The sequence below is a fragment of the Sciurus vulgaris genome (assembly GCF_902686455.1).
Source record: "Sciurus vulgaris genome assembly, chromosome: 16".
NCBI lineage: Eukaryota > Metazoa > Chordata > Mammalia > Rodentia > Sciuridae > Sciurus > Sciurus vulgaris.
Genome location: NC_136477.1, coordinates 6,291,648 through 6,316,001, shown reverse-complemented (window position 1 = coordinate 6,316,001; position 24,354 = coordinate 6,291,648). Strand labels below are relative to the sequence as shown.

Genomic DNA, 24,354 nt, shown 5'->3' with positions numbered 1-24,354 from the left:
CAAGTTACGATTGATGGATGAATGGATACACAAAACGTGAATGCACAGGAATAGTTTGCTTAGAGAAGGAAGGAGATCCTGACACAGACTACGACGTGGATGAACCCTGAAGACAGCGTGCTGGGTGATACACCCCACTCAAAAGGACACCCGCGGGCCATTTCTTCTTAGCCACGCCGAAGCCTTGTGTGTAGTCTGTTTCGACGCCAGGATCCTCGAAGAGACGATGATGTTGGGCACCGAAGGAGGAGAAGGATTCGTGGTGAAGGTCCGGGGCTTGCCCTGGTCTTGCTCGGCGGATGAAGTGCAACGTTTTTTTTCTGACTGCAAAATTCAAAATGGGGCTCAAGGTATTCGTTTCATCTACACCAGAGAAGGCAGACCGAGTGGCGAGGCTTTTGTTGAACTTGAATCAGAAGATGAAGTCAAATTGGCCCTGAAAAAAGACAGAGAAACTATGGGACACAGATATGTTGAAGTATTCAAGTCAAACAACGTTGAAATGGATTGGGTGTTGAAGCATACTGGTCCAAATAGTCCTGACACGGCCAATGATGGCTTTGTACGGCGTAGAGGACTCCCCTTTGGATGTAGCAAGGAAGAAATTGTTCAGTTCTTCTCAGGGTTGGAAATCGTGCCAAATGGGATAACATTGCCGGTGGACTTCCAGGGGAGGAGTACGGGGGAGGCCTTCGTGCAGTTTGCTTCACAGGAAATAGCTGAAAAGGCTCTAAAGAAACACAAGGAAAGAATAGGGCACAGGTATATTGAAATATCTAAGAGCAGTCGAGCTGAAGTTAGAACTCACTATGATCCACCACGAAAGCTTATGGCTATGCAGCGGCCAGGTCCCTATGACAGACCTGGGGCTGGCAGAGGGTATAACAGCATTGGCAGAGGAGCTGGCTTTGAGAGGATGAGGCGTGGTGCTTATGGTGGAGGCTATGGAGGCTACGATGATTATAATGGCTATAATGATGGCTATGGATTTGGGTCAGACAGATTTGGAAGAGACCTCAATTACTGTTTTTCAGGAATGTCTGATCACAGATATGGGGATGGTGGTTCTACCTTCCAGAGCAAACAGGGCACTGTGTACACATGCGGGGGTCACCTTACAGAGCTACTGAGAATGACATTTATAATTTTTTTTCACCATTCAACCCTGTGAGAGTACACATTGAGATTGGTCCTGATGGCAGAGTAACTGGTGAAGCAGATGTTGAGTTTGCTACTCATGAAGATGCTGTGGCAGCTATGTCAAAAGACAAAGCAAATATGCAACACAGGTATGTAGAACTCTTCTTGAATTCTACAGCAGGAGCAAGCGGTGGTGCTTATGGTAGCCAAATGATGGGAGGCATGGGCTTGTCAAACCAGTCCAGTTATGGTGGCCCAGCTAGCCAGCAGCTGAGTGGTGGTTATGGAGGAGGCTATGGCGGCCAGAGCAGCATGAGTGGATATGACCAAGTTTTACAGGAAAACTCCAGTGATTTTCAATCAAACATTGCATAGGTAGCCAAGGAGCAATGAACAGCAGCTACTACAGTAGTGGAAGCCGTGCATCTATGGGCGTGAACGGAATGGGAGGGATGTCTAGCATGTCCAGTATGAGTGGTGGATGGGGAATGTAATTGATCCTGATCACTGACTCTTGGTCAACTTTTTTTTAAAGAAAAAACTTCAGTTTAACAGTTCTTGCAATCCAAGCTTGTGACTTATGCTTACTATATAAGTGGGAATCAGGATTATTTGAAAGACTTAAAGTTCAGTGTTTTTGAACACAGCAATCGTCCAGGATGTAACAGCAAAGTTGAGTAAACCATAACTGTTAAAACAATTTTCAGCTTTTCTCAAGTTAGTTATATTGTAGGATGTACTTAAGCAGTAAGCGTATTTAGGTTAAAGCAGTTGAATTATGTTAAACGTTGCTCTTATACCACATTACATTGAACACTGTTTGGATGCATGTTGAAAGACATGCTTTTTTGTAAAACTCAATATAGGAGCTGTGTCTACAATTAAAAGTAAAACATTTGGCATGTTTGTTAATTCTAGTTTCATTTAATAACCTGTAAGGCACGTAAGTTTAAGTTTTTGTTTTTTTTTTTTTTTTTTAAAGTTAATGGGGAAAATTTGAGACGCAATACCAATACTTTAGGATTTTGGTCTTGGTGTTTGTATGAAATTCTGAGGCCTTGATTTAAATCTTCATTGTATTGTGATTTCCTTTTAGGTGTATTGCGCTAAGTGAAACTTGTCAAATAAATCTTCCTTTTAAAAACTGCAAAAAAAAAAAAAAAAAGGACACTCGCTGTGCTTGCAAAGATTCCAGCTCTCAGGATTCCTACAGTTGTAAAATTCATAAAGACAGAAGTCAAATGGTGGGTGCGGGGGGGCTGGGGTGGGCGGAAGGAATGGGAAGTTGGTGTTTTGGTGGGGACAGAATTTTATTTTTGCAAGATGAAAAGAGTGAATGTACTTAACACTACCGAATGTACGCTTAGGGATGATTAAGATAGTGATTTTGTTATGTGTATTTTACCAGAATTAAGCTTTTTTTAATCCGTGAAAAAGTGCAATTTCAATAAACCCTTGAGAGGATGAAGAGGTTTAAAAAACAAAACCTTGATCACTTGACCACTTTCTTCCATGAAAGAGAAGGGGAAATGCTTCCAGTCAAAATTCTCATTCTCAGCATTAGCATCTTATTCTAGCATTAGCAAAAACTACTATTCAGAGACAGCAGCAGTGTTGATCAGGTGACCTCCAGACAAGCACACCAAAGAGCACAGCCAAAACCCTTTCCTCCTTTCTTTAGATAAGTTTTCAATAGTAAGATGATGAGTGACTCTCCCTTCTCATGTTGTCTTTCAGCCTTTACAGAATTAAAAGGCATAATGGAAAAACCATGTTTGCAAACAATGGATAAAGTGTTGTTATTTGGTATATTCCTGGTTGTTGTGGATGCTCAAAAATTTTTTAAAGCTACCTGAACCCTCAGTAACTAGCTAAGTGAATGAGTAATTCCAAAAGCTTACATTAAACCACACGTACATTAGACCACGCATACCAAAAATGAATGAATGAATTAAAACATTCAATTAGCCCCACTCTCTGGGGCTTACTGACATAACTAGGAAATCAGACGCCTCTCACTTAGGTATCTCTCATACAACATTCGGCTGCACTATTTCTGGCAGTTTCTAAGATCATATGCACATGTGCATAAACACAAACATTTTTTGTCAATAGCAAGGTCTAATACCATCAGAAAGTGTCATGGTCTTGAAGCTGCTCTCCCTTGTCTAAACAATTCTTTGCTCCAAAACCCACCTGTTGCCACTCCTTTATCTACACTGGAAGCCCCTTCCTGGGTCCCAGGGGCCCTCCTTCTACAGACAAACCCCCACAGTGGGGCTACAGAGTGGAAATCAGGAAGGCTTCCAGGAGGAGGAGGTATGGGGCTGAGGTCTGAAGGGGCAAACCTGTGCTTGGCAAGAAGGGGATCAGGAGAGTGACTCAGGCCCAAGGAAAAGCAGGCTGCTCAGAGTCAACCTAGCATGGTCTCCTATCCCAGGTCAGGCTGTCCTCTGATTCCTCAGGGAAACCAGAAAGTTCCCAGGCTGGCCTGTCAATTTGGGATTAGTATTCTCAGGAGAGCTGTGATCTGCTCTCCACCTCCACACTGTAAGGAATTTTATCACAAGGTTGCAAGAGAATTCCTGGGCCCTCCTTGTCTGGGCCAGGAGGTAGATGCCTTATCTGCCCCACGTTCTGTGTGTTGGGCCAGGGTGGATGCTCTGGAATCTGGGAGATAATCAGAAGCCCCGCCTCCTTCAAATTTGGCACTCGGCCTAAATAGTGCAGGTCGCTGGGGCAGGAGGGTTGGGAGGCGCCCCTGCGGCCCGCCCCCCTGCATTGTGAAGTCTAAGGGAGGCTGAAGGGTGCAGGGTGATGTCATAGACCACTGGCCGGCTGTCTCCCTCTCGCTGCCTGCCCTTGAACCAGCCTGGCCTCAACCTCTTCTCCCCTCAACCAGAACCCCAGAAGAAAGTGGTCAGCCTTGCCAAGCAGCCTCACAGGGCCACCTGCAGCCATGAACACAAAGAATCCCAAGCCCCCGAAGCTCCAGCCCGCCCAAGAGGTCCCCACGCTTGACCTGAACCCCAGTTCAATCCTGGTAAACAAGAATCTGAAGCAGGACTCCCCCATGGCAAGCGACAAGCTGCCACAGAAGACCGGGGCTGTGGTCATTGACATGGGCACGGGAACCTGTAAGGTGGGCTTCGCTGGGCAGGCCCGCCCCTCCTACACCGTGGCCACCATCATGGGCTGCCAACCGAAGAAACAGGCCACCTCCGGGCAGCCGGAGGTGGAAACGTTCATCGGCGAGGCGGCCCGCGTGCGCCCGGAGCTGACGCTGGTGCAGCCCATCCGTAATGGCATCGTGGTGGACTGGGAAGCGGCCGAGCTCATCTGGCGCCATATGCTGGAGCATGACCTCCGAGTGGACACGCAGGAACACCCACTGCTGTTCTCCGATCCGCCCTTCAGCCCCGCTACCAACCGCGAGAAACTGGTGGAGGTGACCTTCGAGTCGCTGCGATCGCCCGCCATGTACGTGGCCTCGCAGTCGGTGCTGTCCGTCTACGCCCACGGGCGCGTCAGCGGGCTGGTGGTGGACACTGGCCACGGGGTTTCCTACGTGGTGCCAGTTTTCCAGGGCTACAACCTGCCCCACGCCACCGAGCGCCTGGACCTGGCGGGCAACCACCTGACCGCCTTCCTGGCAGAGATACTGCTGGGCTCTGGCTTTCCGCTTCGGCACCAAGACCTGGACACGGTGGAGAACATCAAGCACCGCTACTGCTTCGTGGCCTCGGATTTCCAGAAGGAGCAGGCGCGGCCGGAGCAGGAGTGCCGGCAGTCTCTCAAGCTGCCCGACGGGCGGACTGTCACACTCGGCAAGGAGCTATTCCAGTGCCCGGAGCTGCTCTTCCACCCGCCCGAGATCCCGGGGCTGTCGCCCGTGGGCCTCCCCACCATGGCCAAACAGAGCCTCTGCAAGGTGCCCCCGGAGGTGCGCGCGGACGTGGCCCGGAACGTGCTGCTGTGCGGCGGCTCCTCGCTCTTCACCGGCTTGGAGGGTCGGTTTAGGGCGGATCTGCTGCGCTTTCTGCCCCCGGAGGAGCGCGTGGTGGTGACCGCCCAGCCCAACAGGAACTTCTCGGTGTGGATCGGGGGCTCCATCCTGGCCTCGCTGCGCGCCTTCCAGTCCTGCTGGGTCCTGCGGGAGCAGTATGAGGAGCAGGGTCCCCACATTGTGTACCGCAAATGCTACTGACGCGGGGCCCTTGAAGGCGGAGCGTGGGCAGTAAAGCCTTTGCGGAGCCAGCTCTATCCTGTCATCCTCCCCTGGCGGCCCCTTCCACTCTTGAGGTCACGCAGATGCCCCGTAGGTATTGACCTGTCCCCAGACCCCCACTACCTGGATCTACCTCCCAAAACATCCCTGGCTGGACTTGCCCTAAAGCAAGTCCCATGATCCATCTCCTGAGACATCCCAATACGGATCCCCTAAATCACTTCCCCATAACCAAACCCCAGTACAATACTGTCCTCTAATCCTTTCAAGCCATTCTCTAGTGGTCTGTGTCCCCCAGGCCCACGCAGGTGCCCAGCGCGCGCGCACACACACACCTGCCCGGCCCCAAGACCTCCTCAGAGTCTGACCTCATACTCTAACCCCCAATAAAGTCCCCCTCAAGGTTCCCCTGCCTCTAAGGTCCCCAGCTCACCACCCTTAATATGCTCCTCAAAATCCTCCGCTCCAAGGAACTTGCACCAGGGTGTTGAAATCCCACCGTGTTACCGGTTCTGGACCAGTGCACCAACCCCTAGGGGCTCCACCACAACCTACCCCCCATTTCTAATTCCCCAAACACACTGCAAAATTCCACTGGTCAATGCATCCCTGGTTCTCAGTTCCCCAAATGCATGACTTCCTGGTTTCCCCTAAAATTCCCCCAACAAGTCCTGAGTTTCCACAGTTACCTCCAGACCATGTTCTGACCCTCAAAGGTCTCCCCTACAATGACCCACTAAGGACCCCTGGCATCCAGAGCTCATTCCTGAGTCTCATCCTGCCCCAAGACTCTGCGCTCCCTCTGGGGTTTCTTCCCAGACTACCCCTGTGTTCCCACAACCCACCCTCCATCCATGCCCCCAAAGAACAGGACGCCAAGCCCCCAGAATGACCCCTCTTGCTCTGTGTTCACCCCTTGCTCTGTGTCCCCCACCCAGAATAGTCCCACATTTCTAGCTCACAGGGCCCCTTCTGACTCCATTCCTCAACCCCAAATTCGGGCTGTACTGTGGACCTCAGCCCATCCCATCAAGACCCCAGGCTGCCCTCTGTGTTATGGCCTCCAGCTCCTCCCCCTTGGCTCCTTCCAGACACCCTTCGGAGTCAGCCCAGGCTGGAGCCCCAGGACACTCCACTCAGAAGCTTTCCCAGACTTCCCCATTTTTTCCCTGGACCCCATTCCATCAGATCAGACTAGGACCCCAAAAGGTGGTGGTGTTCCCAAGGGCTAGCCAGCCTACTGTGACCCCCGGGCAGGTACTCCAGGTGAGACCCCCACCTGCTCCTGCACAGGTCCCTGGGGCAAATGCTCCAGGCCCTCCAGCCTCATTCCTTCCACTCAGCCCCAGGTTCACTCCCCCCCTCCATCTCCCCAGAGAGCTCAGCCTACCCAGACCCTCCTCTGGGCCCTGCCCTGGGGGTGCTCTGGAAACCCCTCCCACTCCCCTGCCCTCTCCCTCTCCCTGGGCCTGGAGTGGGGATCCAGCCCTCAGGACAGGGAGACTGGACATGCTCCCCACTGTGTGTCTGGGTGGTCTCTGGGAACAGGACCCTCTGCTGCACGCCATCCAGCCCAGGCTTAGGAGCATCAGGTCCTTCAGCCAGCAATGGCGACAATCTGCCCAGTTTCTCCATGCATAAACAGGAGCCCCTGGGGCATTCCCCGGCCAGCTCCTCGGCACCCTCAGCTCAAGAGATCATTCACCATTCATCCGGCCTACCCCACTCACTCTGCCTACCCCACCTTCACCGGTCCCCATTTGGCATCTCACACAGATTTTTGTCTTTCTCTGCATCCTTACCTTTTTTTTCTTGGTTGGCTTTGGTTTCCTTTTGCTCTGAGATGGGGTCTCACTATGACACCCAGACTGGCCCAGACTCCCAGGCTCCAGTGAGCCTCCTGCCTCATCCCCCAGAGTGGCTGGGACCACAGGTGCACGACCAGCTCCTAATTTTTCAGTTTCCTCACTGTTTCATAGTCTCTCTTTCCCTCCTCCCTATTAGATATAGAAAATGAAAACAAAAACAAAAACAAACCCAAAACAGTGAGGCTTGAGGAAAGGGAGTGAGAAAGAAAGCCACACATTGAGAGCGTTCCCAGTGCACACTGCCAGTGACAGTCCCCAGCAGGAAGCCAAAGCATGGATCCTTCCCCAGATACCTCCTTTCCCAGTGACAGCACAATGGGACCCTGAAGGGAAAGAGATCAACACTGAACGCCGACCCCAGACCCTCCATTCTTCTCCAGGTAAAAATGTTGCCCAGTAAGAACAAATTTTTATTTTTTTTAATTGGCAGAAGATAATATTATATCATCAAATAAGTTGCAATACATACATGTGAGAAAATGGAACACCACCTTAGATGGATCTCACAGGCGAAGAAGCCAGTGGAGGGTTGTGTGTTCTGTTTATGTGAAGATCTGTGCTTCTCACTATAGATATCTAGTAATTCAGTATTCAGAGTTTATTAAAAGGTGCCTCCACCTACAATGACACAATCATCTAACGATCAGAGGTGAGGATCTGGGAGTGGAGTTCAGTGGCCGAGCATGTGCTTATCACGTGCAAGGCCCTGGGCCAATCCCCAGCACCACACCAAAAGAAAACAGGTGAGGGGAAAGTCACTTTCCTTGTCAAGTCCATCTGCAGCGTGCTGCTTTGCTGTCCTTGGTGACTCATTTCATCTTCAAAAGCTGATTGAGCTCACCTGTGGCCGAGCAGATTACCACACATCAGGTTACTACAGGAGCAGAAATACATTCTCCTTTGCTGTGGCAAAGGTTAATTCTTCCCCCCCTGGCTCTCCTGCCTGCAGGCAATAGGAACAGGAAGTTCTCAAATACTCCTGAGCAAAATAAGAGCTGCTAAAATAGGATGGCAGGGGGTGTCCTCTGAGAGGTAGAGGAGATGGAGACTGACTCAGGTTGCCACCTGTTTCTGCATTTGTGGAAGGTGATTTAGGGGGTTAAAGTGACTTGGAGTGAAAATCGTAACAAACGGTAGCTAGATGATAATTTAAAGTCATTGGACTTTTTCATAGCTTGTAAGGTTTCTATTGGCACTTCAGAAGCCTTTATCGGGAATTTTTTTTGACAAAATAAAGTAGTTTGCACTTCAGGTGATATTGAAAGGTAGAAGGAGAAAAGAGTCAGTTTTTTAATGGCTTGGTTTGGACAGATCATAGTGCTCTAGATGTGATTCCCTGACAAGGCCATCTGATAATGCATCTGACAGGCATCATGCAAGGCCAGCTGGTAATGCAAACCTGGGCGCTTCTGCAGGAACATCAGGGAAACCCACAGTGATGAGCACTATGCATTCCTGCCCGTTTGCTTAGAGATTGAAAGATCAAGAAGTGTGTGTTGATAGGTGCACCTTAAGTGGATTCTTTCCTGGCCAGGTAGATGCCACTCTTCTTCAAATTTTCTTTCTTTCTTGTAATCCCAGTATCTCGGGAGACTGAGGCAGGAGGATCAAAAGTTCAAGGACAGCTTGGGCAACTTAGATCCTGTCATTAAGGTGCTTATGTTCAGGTCAGTTATGGTCTTGATTTCATCAACCCCACCCTCCTCAGGGATGGCCGGATCCGCAGCCCAAGAGGCTGCAACGCCAGCCTCCAACTTCATGTCCCCGTTGAACAGAGCCTGGCCCTGCTCCACCAAGAACAAATTTTTAAATTCTCACAAACCTGTTTCCTGAGTGCCCAAACGGATATGCTCACTAGACCCCTCCCTTCAAAATAACTTCTATAAACCCAGTCCCTTTCTTTGTTCAATGGCTCATTTTCCACCAGGGAAGTGGGATCACGGGCACCATTCCATCCCTGCACCCCCGTTCCCAAATAAACAGCTGAGAGGACTCGAGAGGTTTGTGTCCTGTCCCGTCTTTTTGTGCTAACGCCCTCCCCCAGCTCCCTCCCTCTCACAAGCACAAGTATGCATGGTCTTCTATGGGGGCTTCTTCTAGTACAGGTGGTTGAGGGTCCTGCCTACCCAACTCACTCTGTCCCCCGTATCCTGGGGACTGGGCTAATTTGAGGTCCTCAGCTTCAGAGGTGAGGCGGCAGAAAGACCAAGATCCTCAGATGGAAATCTCACACACACACACACACACACACACACACACACACACACACACACACACACACACACACACACGCACACACACACAGGCTGGTCTGGCTCCTTTCCCTCAAGACAGCCTCTACCTATGAAATGAGCCACACCAGCTCAGGGCACCGCCCACCCCGAGGTCGTCAGAAGGCACTTTTTCTTCTTCCCACCAGGGGGCAGCACCTCCAAGCTCAACAGGCCAAAGGGCTGCACTGAATTTAGTTCCACAAGGTCTGAGGCCAGACCTCAAGAGAAACGCACCCCAAAGGCAAGACCCCGCAGAGGAGGGCTTCGGAACAGACCCAGTCTCAGATGCCGCAGGAAGTGAGGGAGATGCAGAGTGTACCAGGTACCCCAGAGGACCCTCGTTTAAACCAAGCTAAAAGTCTCCAGGGGCCAGAAATCACCTCTGCAACCTCCCCATGTGCACCCTGCTTTACACACGCACGGTGGTAGCTATTAGGAAGCTCGCCTCCTCCCAGGGGTCGCGGATAGACCCTCTGCCCAGCACCCACCCCAACCCAGGTCTGGAGAACACCCCGCCCCTGCCCACGCCCCCACCCAAGTCCAGCAGCCCCAATGTCCCCAGGTTCTGGCTGAAGTCATTCACTCATCTATTCCACAAGCATTCACTGATGACTTGCTGAGATCTAAGGAAAACAGCCTGTGAGAGCGGAGCCTCTGCCCACCAGGTTGGCCCTTCTCAGACACAATCCCTGCATCACCTTCCAGGGGGCCGGAACCTATTTCTTACATTAATCCACAAGCCCTTTCCCTCCACATATCCCCAAAACCGCCCACTTCTCCACCCTCCCTCCCCAGACCCCGTTGTTGATCACGCGAATGATTGCAGGAACCTCCTCCTCAGTGTCTCCACCACCCTCCAGAAACCCATGCAGAGGACTTTTGCAAAACCCAGGTCATGACATATTACTCCCTGCTCAGGACATTGGGCTGATTTTCATTCCACACAAACCAAGTCCTCACTCTGGCTCCGAATCCTCCGCGCATCTTTCTACGCCTCTCCTCTGCTTTCTTTCCATCTCCTTCACCCTGGACGGACACACTGATGGCCTTTCTCTTCCAGTAATGGGCTGTGGGGTGCCCCCAGAGTTCCTGGGTTGAAGCACTAACCCCAGTGCCTTGAAACGTGCCTCTGTTTGGAGCAAGCTTCACAGAGGTCCTTAAGGTTAAACAAGCTTTCGGGTGGCCCTGATCCAATCTGACCGGTGTTCTTCCAAGAAGAGGAGATTAGGACACAGACACACATGGAGGGAGACATGGCCACGGACAGGTGGACAGGCCAAAGAGGGAGGCCTCAGGAGGAACCAGCCCTGCCACACCTCGACCTTGGACTTCCAGCCTCCAGAACTCTGAGGAAATCAACTCCTGTCATTGAAGCTGCTCAGCAGTCTAAGAAAACTACTCCAGCTTTGGGTACGAGTGCCAGCCACAGCCACGTGGCCCGTCACAGAATGGGGCTGACATCAGGAAGACCTCCCTGGATGTGTGATGCGTCCTTGTCTGCTCTCCTCTTCTGTCCCCTTGGGAAACACAGGGTGTTGGGGTTCCGCTTGGTGGCACTGCAGTGTCGCTGACTCTGCCTCGTCCTATTTGAATCATGAACTCTGGCGGACAAGCACAGACATCCCCGGGCCGCCGTCACATGCTCTTCCGCAGAAAGGGTCGGTGAGTTTCTGATTTACACAGGATAGTCCCCCCGTATTAGGTGGAAGCGTGAACTCAGCGTTGTCTTGATCTGGAGATTAAGCCTGGTTTAAGGAGACACGCACAGGTTTCGAGTTGACAGGGAGTGAAGGTATGCTGATGAATCTCATGTGTCCACTTGGCTGGGTAGTGGTTCCCAGATATTTGGCCGAACGTCATTCTAGGTGTTTCTGTGAAGGTATTTAAGGGTGATCGACGCTCAGATCTGTGGACTGAGCCAAGTAGATTACCCTCCATCATGGGGGTGAGCGTCATCTAATCAGATGACGGCCTTCACAGAGAAAGACTGCCTCCCCCAAGGAAGGAAGCATTCTGGTAATAGCTGCCTTCAAACTCAAGCTGCAGTTCCTCCCTGGGTCTCCAACCTCCCACATAGACCAATTCCTTAAAATGAGTGTCTCCCCCAAGCTCCATAACCTATTGATTGTACTTCTCTGGAAGACCCTGGCTAACGTACATGCCAATCCCCTTCCTACCTCAGGGCCTTCGCCTGTGCTATTTTCTCTGCTCAAGATGTTCCTTCCTACCTCCCATCTTACCCAAGGTAGCCCCACTTCTTAATATGACAAAAACTCAGATGTCATTTTTTAATCATTAAGATAGTTGATTTCATGTAAACATCAAAAACAAAACAGTGATGTAAAAATCACCCTAATGTCAAAGGACAAATGACAATAAAATAATTTTAATGACAAGTGGAGAAAAAAAAACTATTTGCAACACCTAATACAAAGAGATAATACCTGTCATATATAAAGAGCTCTTGGAAAAAAATCAATTTAAAAAGATTACAACAGTCCCTGGAAACATATCAACTAAGGGCATGAATACTGAATTCTCAGAGAAAGAGTTCTTAGACACAGTGTAAGATGTTCAATTTCATAAGGGAAATGAACATTACAACTATACTGAAGTATCATTTTCAACCCATTGGGTTGGCAGAGATCAAAAGGTTTGATAATACCCACTGTTGATGAGGCTGTGTGAAGGCTGGCACTGTTGAACTTGGCAGTGAGGGAGGAAATCTGTACAACCCCGTGAGAGGCATGTTGCATGTCAATTTAAATAACAAACAAATGCACACATCTTCTGGCCGGCTGTGATGCTTCCAGGAATTTCTCCTTGAGATTCCATTGGTTTGCATGGGTAATGATGCAAACAGTTATCCGCAGCACGCGGTAGCATTTTACTGCAGAAAAACGTCAAAACAAACTGTGCGACCATCCACACCAATGGGATAAATAAACTGTGTTCATGCAAGGGACGGCTGGGGTGTGGCTCAATGGTAAGCGCTTGCCCAGCAAGTGGGGAGGCCCTAGGTTCCATCCCCAGCACCATGATAAAAAATAAAAATCAAAGAGTTGGGGATGTGGCTCAGTGGCAAGCGCTGGCTCAGCAGGCACAAGGCCCCAGATTCAATTCCCAGCACTGCACAAATAAATACATGAAGTAAGACTGTTTGAAAAGAAAGCACAAGAGAAATATTACACAACTGTATAAAGAAATCAGCAGACAATGGCCGATGATGTGGAACACAGATTATATTTTAAGTAGGGCTCAGCGTGTAGCTCAGGAGCAGCGCTTGCCTAGCCTATTCAAGGCACTGGGTTCCATCCCCAGCACCGACAGAGAGAGAGAGAGATTTGAAATGAAGAGTGGGAGAAAGGCAGTCCAGAACCGTATCTTACCACTTGTATGAAAAGAATGAATGGATATGCAGATATCCGCTTAAGCTGGGCCAGGCCGTGACTCAGGAGGCCGAGGCAAGAGCATTGAAAGTTCAAAGCCAGCCTCAGCAACTCAGCGAGGCCCTAAGCACTTAGCAAGACCCTATCTTGAAATAAAACACTTTTTGAAGGACTGGGGATGTGATTCAGTGGTTAAACAGCCCTGGGTTCAATCACTGGTACCAAAAAAAAAAAACAAAGCATAGACTATCAGGCCCGTCAGCAGCTGCTTGGGGACAGTATGCTGTTCCCTTCATCACGACCCCCAGCAAGCACCTGCAGACCTTCTCCCCAAATCACCCAAAGGTCAACAGGATGGATACACCTGTTATATCCTTTACTTATCCGTACCTTATACATCAAAGCATTTTTTGCCCATCTTCCCCCAGAACCACTTTTACCCCCTTGGAGAAATGTGACCACCCATGAGGATTCACGCTCCCGGACAGGTGAACGGGGGCCCAGGCATGAAGCTGGAAAGCAGGCTTCTCATTCAAGGCTTCTTCTGAATGGCTGCAATTTTAGACCGCCCGAAGGCGCGTATGTGATTTTTTGAGATGGGGTCTCACATGTTGCCCAAGCTGGCCCGGACTCCCGGGCTCAAGTGGTCCTCCTGCCTCAGCCTCCAGAGTAGCCGAGCTCAGGTTTGGGTCAGTGAGTCCAGCTTTAAAGCTAGGTGTTTAGGTGGGCTCCTCCGGCAGCCCCCCAGGCCGCTGTCTTCTCTTCTTTCTTCAGGCGTGGTCCTCTCATTTCCTTTCGGCTCCTTCTTCCTGGGTAAGGTCACCCGCCCGCACCTCAGCTGAGGAAGGGCAAGGCCCCTCTGCTGCACTCCCAGCTCCCAGCAGAGCCCTCACCACACAGGGGCACCCGAGAGGCATTCGTTGAATCACTGAATAAATGGCTCCCAAGTCTCAAAGAGCATGGAGTGACCCTGAAGAAGCCCAGAGGAACCCTGCCCTTTGGGGTCCCTTCTTCCTGCTGCATCAGACTAGATGAGTTCGAGTCCGCCTCTTCACACACCCTGTGACCCTGGACAAGTGACTTGACCTCTTGAAACCAATAAAATGGAGCTCCCTTCCAGGGATGTGTGTGTGCTGTATGTTCTGTTACAGGAGATTGAGCCCAGGGGCACTCTGCCACCAACCCACATCCCCTGCCCTTTTTATTTTATTTGAGAGTCTTGCTAAGTTGCTGAGGCTGTCCTCAAATTTGCCATCCTCCTGCCTCAGCCTCCTGAGTTGCTGGGATGACAGGCGTGTGCCCCTGCACCCCACTAAAGGAGGCCTGTATATGGATGAGGTGAGATCACACACCTGTGCTGCTGGAAGTGTAGAAGGAAGGACTCAGCTCAAATTTGAGTCACCTCTGAGGAAGAAAGCCGGACCTTTCAAATTTACTCTGTACGTAAATGCATCCTGGGCAGGTTTTAAAGAACAAATGTCTCCATATGAATCTCTTGTTAAACTCCTCCTGTGTAGCACATGAACTGGGCTCTGCTGCTCAGTACACAACAGGTGCTCAATAAATGGTGATGAGGCTGCTGGTACAACTACAAGCCAAAGACCAACCTGAGTCCAGCCAGGAATTTGTCCTCAGACCCACTGGCCACTAAGGGCCTGGAGACCCATCCCAGAGGGTCTGAGCAGAGAGAGGCCCCTGACCTTTGAGGCCCCTGGACAACCATGCAGAGGTGACACCATCCCACCAGGTGGCCTACTGACCTGCAGGCCAGTGGCTGGGCAGGCTCCATGGTGCAGAAACTGTGTCTCGCCTCTAGCTCCTTGTGGAACTTTTTTATTAGTTCTAATTTTTTGATACTGCATGGATGCTGGGCTGGAGAGGAGGCACAAGAGGCTCATGAGCAGGGGTCTCCTTGGGGTGGGGGCGACTGTTCCGGAATTAAACAGAGGTGATAATTGCACACTGGTGAGCATGTAAAATGTCACCAAATTACACGCTGTGGAAAAGTGAATTATCCTGGTTTTGCTGGACACATCCTAACTACACATCCTCATAGAATACCATGTGCTGTTTATATTGTAGGATGATTAAATCAGGGTGATTCACTACCTTCCACTTGTATCATTAAGCTGAGTACATTCCCATCCTCTTGTAGCTTCTCAGAGGCAGGGTCTCTCTGTGCTGTCCAGGTTGGCCTGGAACTCTGGGCTCAAGGACGCCCCTTCCTCAGCCACCAAATAGCTGGGGCTACAGCTGCACATCACCAGGCCTGGCTGCTTTTAGTTATGTTTGAAATACACAATGCCTTGTTGTTAGAACTATCCCCCTGCCCAGCGACGGAGCCCCAGAACTTATTCCTCCCAAACCCCCGTAAGGCAGTACTGGGACCAGCTTCCCTCTAGCCCGGCATGCCCACTCCCAGCCTCTGCCCCTCTAGCCTCAGCTTCTTCAAGATCTGCTTTTCCAGATCCCACCAATGAGTGAGATCGCAAAGTGTTTTTTTAAAGGGGTGAGTTTCATATATGGGAAATAACCTCAATTAGAAATATGACCTTGGGGCTGGCGCTCCGTGGTAGAGCTCCTGCGGGAGGCCCAGGCTTGCTTCCGCCACACCACGCAGGAAAAAGAAAAAGTACAGGGTCTGGGGAGATAGCTCAGTCGGTAGAGTGCTCGCCTTGTAAGCACAAAGGCCCTGGGTTCGATCCCCAGCACCCCCCCCCCAAAAAAGTACATATTGCATTGGAAAAGCTGGCTTTATGCATGACCCCAAAACAACCTCATATAACACAAGGCAACAAAAGAAAAGAAAACCCATTATGGACGAGGCGGGGGAGGAGGAGAAAGAGAGAGAGAGAGATGAAATGTGAAAAAAGGATACTGCACTGACACATTATTTACTTTTATTACTGAAATTTGGAGGAAACTCACTTGCTGGGTCGGGGAGCATTTCATTAGCCACGCCCCAAATCGCCGCCCTGAAAAAGAGATGCGGAGAAAGTTCTGCGGGTCGGGAGTTCGCGAGCGCCTGACCCGGAAGGAGAGGCTCTCCCTTCGGGAGAGGCCCGGCCACTCCCGAAAAGGCCACAAGGCAGGAAATCACCACCCACCACAGCTGGGGCTCCGGCAGCTCCCAGGCCCTCCCCGCCCAGGTCCCTCCACTGCGCAGGAACCGGAGGAGGGACCGCGCCGCCTCATCCCGCACAGCGGAACTGGACCGTCCAGCACCAGGAGGAAAGGCGGGAGTCCCCATGGACTTACGCAGGCACCCGTGCCTCACCCCCAGCTGTGCGCCCGAGGTCTCCAAGAACCACTGGACAGATGCAGCTGCCAAATGTGAGGACGACAAGGGAGGAAGGAAGGGCTGAGTGCCCAGCCTCAAACATCCATCTTCCTACAACCCCCTGGTGCTGACCCAGGTTGGCAGCCAGGAGAAGCTGGACCACGCCCACCCGGCTGGCTGTCACCCCATCTTCCTGTGGCACCTCCCTCTGTCCCTGGCCCAGGTTGGACGCTCCTCGCTCTCGGGCACAGCACCCCTCCCTGCCCCTTCCAGGCTACTGCAGGCACACACCAGAGCCCCGAAAACCTCTTCTGCAAGAAACAAATCTAAGGAAAAAGATGCCCGTGCTGCTGTCCTGCACAGTCACCTTCACCGGCTCCCCTGACCCTGAGGGTAATCAGGAACCCCGCCATGGCAGCCCAGCGCCCTGCTGACTGCCCACTCGGCGCTTCAGCCCCAGTCACCCTCTGCCCACCTCAGGGCCCTGTGCCCACCTCCCACGTGTGACTGGCCAGGCCTGCGAGACCCAGCAGGCACCGGACTTGAACCCAACCTCACATTTACCAGGCTGGTACCACGTACCTGCCTGGATGTCCCCTGCAGGTGACTTCCAGGAGGTCAGGGGCCAGGGTGCCACTGTACCCGGGAACCAGCACGTGCCGGCCAGCTCAGAGCCTTCTGACCAGAGAAAGGAACAGCCGATGAACAGGGAGAGAAAGAGGGACTTCAGACAGCAGCGGTGCCCCAAGAGAAGTGAACGGAGGCAGCGGGACAGGCGATCAGCCTCGAGCGCAGGGCCAGAGCACTGCAGGCAGAGGGTCTGCCAGGACACAGGCCCGGAGGCCCCACAACCTGGGGGGAGAGAAACAGGAAAGGGGTCCGTGTGGCCCGGGATGGTGAGTCACATCAGGGAGGTGACCTGCAAGGCCAAGCAGGCCCTTGTGGGCCATGACCACACCACCTGGAGAACAGTGAAGTCCCCTCCCTGTGCACTCTGAGCATCACAGAGGCCGGCCCGGCTGGTTCATTATATGTGTCACCTTGCCTAAGCCATGGAGTGTCCAGACACTTAGTCAAACATTTTCCAGGGTGTTTCTGTGAAGGCATTTTAGGAGTTTAACCTTGAAATCAATAGTGTGAATAATGCAGATGCCCCTCCCTGACGCAGGTGGGCCTTGTCCAATCAGTGGAAGCCCTGAGCAGAACAGAGGTTGGCCGTCAGAGAGTAAGGGCGCAGGGATTCCCCCTGCCTGACTGCCTTTCTCCTGGAATGCTGGCCTTTTCCTACCTTGACACTGGAACAGCAGCTCTTCTGGGTCTTAAGGCTGCGGCCTTTGAACTTGAACTACATACATCATCAGCTCCCTGGGCTTCCAGCTGCCCACTACAGACTTTAAGACTCGTCCACCCCATGACCACACATGAGCCAGCGTGGTTCATACAGAGGTCCTTGTTTTTCTATGATAAGATCAAACCCTCCAAATTCCTAGTCTTTGCCTCATAAATTAACAGCGGAGCTGCTCTCCCACAGATCAATGGGCCCCTGCAATTTGGACATGCTCACCAGAAGCCAGCCTACAGCCCCTCCTGAGGACAGGTGGCCTCAGTGGAAACCCTCTGCTCTGCAGGGCCAGCACAAACCCTCCGCTGACACACCTGCTCCTTCCTGGCCCTCTGTGCTCCTCCAGAAAAGGAAAACCCCATTGCTTAACTCTGGACACCCTCACAGACCCCAGGCCAGTGGACAGTTCCTCCTCTGTTCCCAGCAGTGGCCCTTGGGAATAGTTTCACTTTCCTAGTTCCGGATTTGGTTTGTATTTGACAGCCACAGGGAGGTCTTTGGAACTTTTCCTGAGAGCAATGGGGAGCCATGGAAGGATTAAGAGCAGGGACATGGCACGGTCTGGGGCAACCAGAGTGCATTCTGAGAAACCACAAGAAGTGAGGGAGGGCGGTGGTGCCAGGAAGTGAGCAGATTCCAAGCTGCGCTCTGGAGGGGTGAGCGGAAGCACAAGACTCAGCCTCCAGCACAAACCTCTGATTTGTGGTAAGAACAGCTACAGACCCAGCGAAGGACGGCGGCATAGCATCGGAAGAAGGAGCTTGGGGTGGAGGGCATCAGGGTAAGGGTCCCCCTCTCAGAAGGTCCTTCACCAGAGAGACTTAGAAACATGGATGGGCAGAGCCCACCCGGGGAGGCCGAGGCAGAAGTGCCCCATGGCCTGCGGAAGGCGGCCCAGTTCCCGCAGCTGAGCCGGCATTTAAACCCCCGATCTCCTGCCCCCCCCCCAGAGCCATTTTGTCCCCCGTTCCCTGAGGAGATGCGCTTCTGCCTGAACCGTGGCTGGGCTGAAGCCGGGGAGAGGGGTGCGGGCACTCTGGGTGCAGGCGAGGATGGAGGCTGGAGGCTGGAGGCCGGGAAGCCCCTCGGGAAGTGGCTCGTGGTGACCCGCCACACTCTCACCGCCTGCGCCCGTGTGCTCCGCGACGCTCACCCACAGCCCTGCCAGGCAGAAATGGCCATTGCCCCTCCGCAGGGGGGAAACTGAGGCCCAGAGAGGCAGACCCAAGGCGTCGCAAGCAGCCTCTCCTCTCCACCGGCCGGGACGGGTTTCCTAGCGCTTCTCCCCCACCCCGCCCCCCAGACCGGAAGACAGTGGCCCAGGCCCCGCGGGGGGCAGGGGAGGTGGGCAGGGGCCCGCAAACCACAGGGCGGGGTTTCCCAGAACTTACAGTACGGCGCGGCTGCCCCAGGACCTTCGCAGGGCGCAGAGATGGGGCCACGGGCCACGGCAGTGACCTCAGGGGAGGGACCCACCCGCCGCCTCCACAAGGATTCAGCCCTTGCAACGGTCACGGGGGGCACAGGGAGAGACTCGAGGGGGTCCCTGCGCGGCCCCCCGCACACAGACCTGCAGGTGCACGCTGACGTCACGCACCCTCGGGGCCAGGCCCTCGGGACCCGGGCGTCCACGCACACCCACCTGCAAAGCCAAGGCTGGGAGGAGCCCCTCATCCCGAGGGGGGCCGAGTCCAGGCGGAGACCCAGGAAAGGCCCACCTCCGTCCCCGCACCCTTGCATTCTGCGCCCACCTCCCGACCCCTGTTCCTCCCAGTCTCCCGGACGCCCACCCGCCTCCTGGGCAGGGCACACTCCTTTTTAACGGGGGTGAAATTCACGTAACATCAACCCCTCCAAGGTGCACAAGCCAGTATGGCCTCTGCCACATTCACGAGGTTCTGCAACCACCACCTGGTCTTTAAAATATTTTCATCACCCCAAAACAAAGTCCATCCAGTAACAGTCACTCCCACCGGTTCCTCTCCTTCCCGCAGCCCCTCGGCAACCACCCACCTGCCCTCTGTCTACCCGGATCTGCCTGACCAGAATATTCCATATAAGTGGACTTAGCAATGACCTGTTGTGACTGGCTTTCTTCACTGACTCAGTTTTCTAGGTCCCAGTTCAAATGTCACCTCCTCAGATAGACCTTCCCTGATCTGCCCAGCGTCTGAATGCCTAGCCTCCACATTTGGCATTATCTGATCATTTATTTTGTTCACGGGGTTATCCATCTCCTTTGCCAAAGCAAGGAATAGGTTTCATTCTGTCTCTGGGAAGTTGTGAGTGAATAAATGAGGAATAAATGAATGCATTCTACCATCAAGTACAACAAATTAGAACAAATTTTAAAACAAAATAAAATCAACAAGTATTGAAGAGGCTATTGCCATGACTGACCAACTTTTCATTAATTGGGTCTCTACAATTAATTAGTGATACCATTAAATTCATTAATGTAGAGAGAATTCTATAAGAAATAAAGTCAAACCCTTTTAAAGAGAAAATAATAATAAGGGAATCATAACATCTGCTTTTGCTTGTCTCCCTCCGCCCCTGCTTCTTTATCAAAACTCAAATTCTGCAGAGTGCCGGTGGCCTTCTTCTGTAATCCCAGCCGCTCAGGAGGCTGAGGCAGGAGGATGGCGAGTTCAAAGCCAGCCTCAGCAACTTAGCGAGGCCTTGTCTCTAAATAAAAAGGGCTGGGCATGTGGCTCAGTGGGTAAGTGTCCCTGGGTTCAATCCCTGGTACAGAAGAAAAGAAAAGAAAAGAAAAGAGAAAAACCCTCAGATTCAATTCAGTAATATTCATCCGCACAGCCAAGCGGGAGAGCGGGCCTTCCAACATGTCCAGCGCGGGAGGCTCCCGTGGGCCTCCAGCCTCCAGGAGGCGGATTCTAAAGCAGGGGGGATCGGACCCAATGGGAGTGACCGCCGAGAGTCCTGTGTTCCCCCCTGACCGTGGATTCTTTCAACCCCTATTCAGGGCCCCTGCTACACCACCCTGCACGGGGCAACCTCAGAGCCGACGTTCGGGGAGGCGGCGCTGGGGAAGGCCAGAAGGCGGGAGGGGAGCATCGTTGGAGGCAGGGAGAGCACCCCAGGCCCGCCCCAGCCGCGCGGGGGGAGCAAGGTCATAGCCACTCTGAGCCTCGGTTTCCCCAACCGTCCGTGGGGAGCAGCAGAGAAGCTTTTTCCTGAGCATTCAACAAAATGCAGGGGGAAAAAAAACACTGGACCAGGCCAGGTGGCCAGAGATCGGGCCTGGTGGCCAGGACGGGGCTGCCCTTCGTGGATGACGGACTGTGGGATTCACCATCACCTCCTTCCAGCCCCCGGGGAGCGGGCCCTCCTCTCCCCACCCAGGTCACCGGCTGGAGCCACCTTACCTCCTGCTGGCCTCCAGCCCACCATGATGCCCCAGGGCCCTTCCCGGCCACTCTCTTGCTGACCCACTGACCTCCTGCCCCTCACCTTCCCACATCGGGTGACCATACCTGACACCTGCCCCCCATGCTTGTCAAAGAAGATGACTTAGCGCCAGGCAGCTTCATGAAACAGAAGGGGGAACGTGGCTGCTTCCCCTCCATGATTCCACCCTGGGGCAGCTCTACCCGGGTGGCAGGAGGAGCACCCTGGCTCTGAGGGCAGGGAGATGAGTCACAGGCGGCACTGTGGCCAGCACCCCCACCCGCCGAGCAAGAGCACCTCCTGCACCTGTGTGTTGGGCTTATTTATTTTCACTCAGCCTCATACACCACAGGATGGGGGTTACAGGACAGTTACAGCAGAAATGTGCTCAGAAACCCCCGCCACTCACTCACTCAGAGAGGAAGCCCAAGTCCTTGTCTTGACCCACAAAGACCCACACGATCTTCCCGGTCACCTCCCTCTCTCCCCCATGCTCACTCTGCTCCAGCTACATGGGCCACCTCAATGGCCCTCCAGACACCAGGCATGGTCCTGCCTCAGGGCCTTTGCATGGACTGTGCTCTCTGCTAAGGGATGGTTTTCCCTGGGTTCATGTATGACTCACTCCCTCATCTGCTTCGACCCTGTGCAAACATCTCTTTCTCAGCAAACCCTTCCTGATCTTTCTGTTCCATCTGCAACCCACCCACTGCTAGCTTTCCCAAGCCCTAGACCTCTCTTTTCTCCATGAAATTCTTACCATGATTGGTCCTACGATACATTTTTCTCACTTGTTTGTTTTGTTATTTTTTTAAATCTGCCTCCCTCACTAGACTGTCAGACCACAGAGGCAGAAAATACATCTGTTTTGTTTATTACTTTTTCACCAGGGCCTGAAACATGATGATAGAAGACCATCTATCCCACATTAGACTATCTTTATGACCTTCATACATAGAAAAAATCAAACTAGGCACTGAAATCCAAGTGACTTGGGAGGTTGAAGCAGGAGGATCACAAGTTCAAGGCCAGCCCAAGCAACTTAACAAGAACTTGTCTCAAAAAATAAAAAGGGGTTGGGATGTAGCTCAGTGGTAAAGTACCCTTGGGTTCAATCCTCAGTACCACAAAAAAAAAAAAAAAAAAAAAAAAAGTACAAACCATAAAAGAAAAGATTGAAAAATTTGGTTACATCCAGTTTTCAAACTTTTGTACAATAGAATATGCTGTGAATAAATTAAAGATGAGTTGGGTGAAAAGCATGTGATGTTCTTGATGAAGAATGTGTATCTAGAATATATAAAGAGCTCTGAGAAATCAATAAGGAAAAGGTACAGAAGAGGTAATTTTTTAGAGAAGATAATCCAGTGGCCAATGGATCTTAGCAAAGACATTCAACAGAGGAATGTAGATTAAATTATTTTACACCCACTCAATGTAAAAAGTCAAAAAGTCCATCAAAACCAAGTGTTGAGTCAGGCCTGATGGCTCATGCCTGTAAACCCAGTGACTTTGGAGATTGAGGTAGGAGATTTCCAAGTTTGAGGCCAACCTCAGTAACTTAGCAATACCCTGTCTCAAGATAAAAATAAAAACCAAAGGCCAAATGTTCTGTCTCATATGTGGATGCTAACTCACAATAAGTAGGAGAGGGTGTCAGGGAAGAATATAAGTACTTTGGAGTATAAAAAGGGGGATAAAGGGAAGGGAGGGAGATAGGAACAGGAAAGACAGTAGAATGAATCAGACATGACTGTCCTGTGCATACATGGCCATACAACCAATGTAACTACACATGGTGTACAACCAACCAGAAGAATGAGAAGTTATACGCCATATATGCACAATAAGTCATAATACATTCTACTGTCTTATAACTAATAAGAACAAATAAAAAAACAAGGTTTTGGGTACAGTTCAGTAAAGTGCCCCGAGTTCAATCCCCAGCACCAAATCAAAAGTGTTGGCCATGAGTGGAGAACACAAATTTCAGAGCAGGAAAATTCCCTTGCATGCAGAGGAGTGTAAATTGGTAATGCTACTCTGGGGAACATCTTGGAATTATCAGTGTTAACGACAAGCACCCCCAGGATCCAGGATCCCACGTCTGAATGCACAACTCAGAGCAGGAATCAGCAAACCATGTCACACGGGCTAAACCTGGTCACATCTTTCATCGATAAAGTTTTATTGGAACACAGTCATGGTCATCTGCTTATATATTGTCTGTGGCTGTTTTCATGCTACAGTGGTGGAACGGAGTAGCTGCAACAGAGGCCATCTCCCAGCAAAGCCAAAAGCATGTACCCTGTGGCCCCACCAGGAAGTGCTTGAAAATCTGTACTCTGGATTAATGCTCCTCAAACTTTAATGGGCATGTGGATCACCCGCAGATCTTAATTAAAGGCACATTCGGGTTGAGCTGTTCTGTGAGGGGCATGAGATTCTGCATTTCTAATGACCTCTTGGGCCATGCTGATATCACTGGCCCTGGGACTCCATTTGAATATGAAGAATCCAGGTAACACAGGGTCCCGCCAGGATGTGTCTGAGAATCCCTCCAGACCAGAAAGAAATGTGGTCACGTGAACATATTCAACTCAATTATCTCTGCCCCCAGAAATCACAAATGAGAGCAGTCAGAAACTATCACTCAACATTTATTGCACATTCTACATGAGCCAGATACATCCGAAGCAGAAAGGTAACTGTATGCATTCATATCCAAAGAGATCCGAAAGGATGAGTGGAAGAGGAAAGGTAACACCTGGTTGCATAGCATCCTAAAATGAGGTCCCCAAGTCAATTATGAGTCTGACAGACATAACCTCAGGGTGGGAAGTGCTCCAGGGTTCTTACAAGACAGCTTCCAGGAAACCACATGGAAAGTTACCAGCTGTCCAGTCGTTCTGGAAAGGTAGAGGTCACACCTGTGGTCCCTGGACCCAGCACAGAACAATCAATGCGTCTTGAATGAATGTTCTAGACATTTGTATGAGTTTCCTCTTTTCATGAACTCTCAATCCAAGTCACTATTTCCCCCATTCAGTTTCTATTTGACATCTCAAAAAGATATTTGTTGAAAATGTGTATATGATAAATGAATAACTGATTCATATCTAGTTTCAACAGCCATCATATATAAATAGCATTGACAAAAAAGCACGCTTCGGGTGAAAGGAAGGAATTTTGAAGAATGAGAAGGCATGTCTTCTAAGAGCACTACTCAGGGAACATGAGGGCGTGGTACAAAACAAAGACACAGGAGTTAACATTCATTATTGAGGGCTCACGGTGTGCGACCCACGCAGTGATGCTGCCCCCGGCCATGCTGGCGAGAGGGAGGCACCCTGAACACCTTCGTGGCCGCCATGAACCCAGGGGCTGAGGACGGGCGGGGCCCCCCAGCTGGGTTTGCTACTG

The 24,354-nt window shown here is 51.5% G+C and overlaps 1 protein-coding gene and 1 pseudogene across 2 annotated transcripts; both read left to right on the top strand.

The window, feature by feature from the left end:
- The first annotated feature begins 155 nt into the window (after positions 1-155).
- Positions 156-1,666, top strand: LOC306646318 (heterogeneous nuclear ribonucleoprotein H-like; annotated as a pseudogene). The gene has a single exon. The product of its transcript is annotated as a heterogeneous nuclear ribonucleoprotein H-like (transcript).
- A 2,433-nt stretch (positions 1,667-4,099) lies between these two features.
- Positions 4,100-5,347, top strand: ACTL9 (actin like 9; the record flags this gene model as incomplete). Its single annotated transcript, XM_079115091.1, has 1 exon — positions 4,100-5,347. The coding sequence occupies one exon, from the start codon at positions 4,100-4,102 to the stop codon at positions 5,345-5,347; it is 1,248 nt and encodes a 415-aa protein (XP_078971217.1).
- Between the last annotated feature and the right edge of the window lie 19,007 nt (positions 5,348-24,354).